We start from the raw sequence: 2,315 nt of genomic DNA, 5'->3' as shown, positions 1-2,315 counted from the left end.
ATACAGATGGGGTTGTAAAATCTGCTTTAATACATATTTTGACATGATGCTTGGGATGGTATGAAGATTTAAAATAAGGTTCCTGCCATGATGTTGTCTGAAGATGTTGCTCTATGTTGTGTTTTTATCTAACATCTAAGGAAGGGGGGAAATTTAATTGAGTTCCCAAAGTACTCAGTGCAACTCAGTTATATTTATATGCAATCATAAATTCTAGCATTCAATAAAATGGTTCATATTGCACAGTTCTAACGGTTCTTAGAGGCTTACATACATCTCTTGTTCTAATAAAATTTTGGTTGCTATTTCTGGGAGTAATTCCATGCTCCTAGAATTCCAATCAAATTTTGGTTTCCTCTTATTGATACTCAGTTTATTTCTAAGATATAGAGTTTTAACATTACCCTGTATGATGCAATTTATACAATAATTTGTTGTAATATCATAGCCAAGACCACGTTCATTAATTCGTGATTACTTAAAATACATTAACACTGGTGCAAAGATGCTTTTCACCTGCATAATTTCTAAGGAATACTATTTTTTAATTTGCACAAATTGTTTCAGACATTATGAGTTCCCAAAATAAGCAAGTTTATTACAATGTTTTGCTTACAGAAGCTATATTTCAGAAAGTTGTGAGGAGTTTGATGACGTTTGGCTTGCTTGTTGCTCCATTTTTGGCTATTGTGTATATATATTTTTTAATTTTTTAACGCTTATTTATTTTTGAGAGAGAGACAGAGCGTGAGTGAGGGAAGTGCAGGGAGAGAGGCAGACACAGAATCCGAAGCAGGCTCCAGGCTCTGAGCTGTCAGCACAGAGCCCGACGCGGGGCTCGAACCCACGAACCGTGGGATCATGACCTGAGCCGAAGTCGGACGCCCAAGCGACTGAGCCACCCAGGCACCCCTATTGTGTATATTTTTAATAGGAAAGTAAAATCCACAGGTTAACAAGAAGCTGATGACTCTGAGGGCGACCCCACACTTTGCTACCACATCTATTGTGTGGGCAACCAGCTGCAGCAATCATAGACCACACTCATTCTTTGCAATGCACTACTGTTTCACATTTTCCTACCTCCCCTGTGGTTGTTCCTTCTATCTTCCATGCCTTTTACATCAAGGTCAACTAGAAAACTGCTACCTTGAAGGTTAATCCTAAATCTAATTTTCTGAGTCAAATATTGAAACCATCTAAGTAGTTTGGAATATTACAATAAAATATGGGATTCTAAAGAATTAGAGGCAGAAATATCTGTACGTGATATGGGAGATTAGCAGAGTTTGTTGTAAAAAGCAGATTATGTTTTGGAGACGCTGCTGCCCAGCCATGGTCAACCCCATGGTGTTTTTCCACAACGCAGTGGATGGCGAGCCCTTGGGCTACATCTCCTTCGAGCTGTTTGCAGACAAAGTTCCAAAGACAACAGAAAACTTTCGTGCTCTGAGTACTGGGGAGAAAGGATTTGGCTATCAAGGTTCCTGCTTTCACAGGATTATTCTGGGGTTTATGCACCAGAGTGACAACTTCACTTGCCATAATGGCACTGGCACCAAATCCATCTATGGGAAGAATTTTTGATGAGAATTTCATCCTGAAGCATATGGCTCCTGGCATCTTGTCCATGGCAAATGGTGGACCCACCACAAACAGCTCCCAGTTTTTCATCTGCACTGCCAAGACTGAGTGGCTGGATGGCAAGCATGTGGTCTTTGGCAAGGTGAAAGAGGGCAGGAATATTGTGGAAGCCAAGGAACGCTTTGGATCCAAGAGTGGCAAGAAGATAACCATTGTTGACTGTGGATAAGTCTGAAAAAACTGACTTGTCAATCTCAACTACCAGACCATTCCTTCTGTAGCTCAGGAAAACACCCCTCCACCCCATTCTTCTGGAAATATCCTATAATCTTTGTGCTGTCCCTGCAGTTCTATGGGTTCCATATTTTCCTTATTTCCCTCCAAATCTAGCTGGATTGCAGAGCTAAGTTTCTGATGATGCAATAAAAATTGAACAGAAAAAAGCAAATTATGCTAACCTTTATGAAAAAAAAAAGTACATGTCTACATTTCTATATATAGGCTACTAAAGAAAGCATTAGCAGTACTTGGATATAGGTAAAATGGAAACATTTCTTTTCATATACTTTTTTACTTGAATATTTTACTATATTCGTATATTCCTTTTCAATTAATAATGATTTCAAAATATCTTTCACACAGTTGTTTTTATTCCACTCCAGTAAAATTAATCATGACTTGCTTTTATCCTAAATTATTAGTCTCCAAATCCTTTGTGTCTAGTACTCTAA

General features: G+C 38.5%; 1 protein-coding gene across 1 annotated transcript; it reads left to right on the top strand.

Moving 5' to 3' along the window:
• Window positions 1-1,335: 1,335 nt before the first annotated feature.
• LOC115506289 (peptidyl-prolyl cis-trans isomerase A-like) lies at window positions 1,336-1,813 on the top strand. The gene is given in 2 exon segments (XM_032591926.1): window positions 1,336-1,583; window positions 1,585-1,813. Coding segments are annotated over 2 exon segments (477 nt in total).
• Window positions 1,814-2,315: the final 502 nt, after the last annotated feature.

Source organism: Lynx canadensis, chromosome F2 (assembly GCF_007474595.2).
Source record: "Lynx canadensis isolate LIC74 chromosome F2, mLynCan4.pri.v2, whole genome shotgun sequence".
Taxonomy (NCBI): Eukaryota; Metazoa; Chordata; class Mammalia; order Carnivora; family Felidae; genus Lynx; species Lynx canadensis.
The sequence above is the reverse complement of the archived record's forward strand: the minus strand, read 5'-3'. Positions and strand labels throughout refer to the sequence as shown.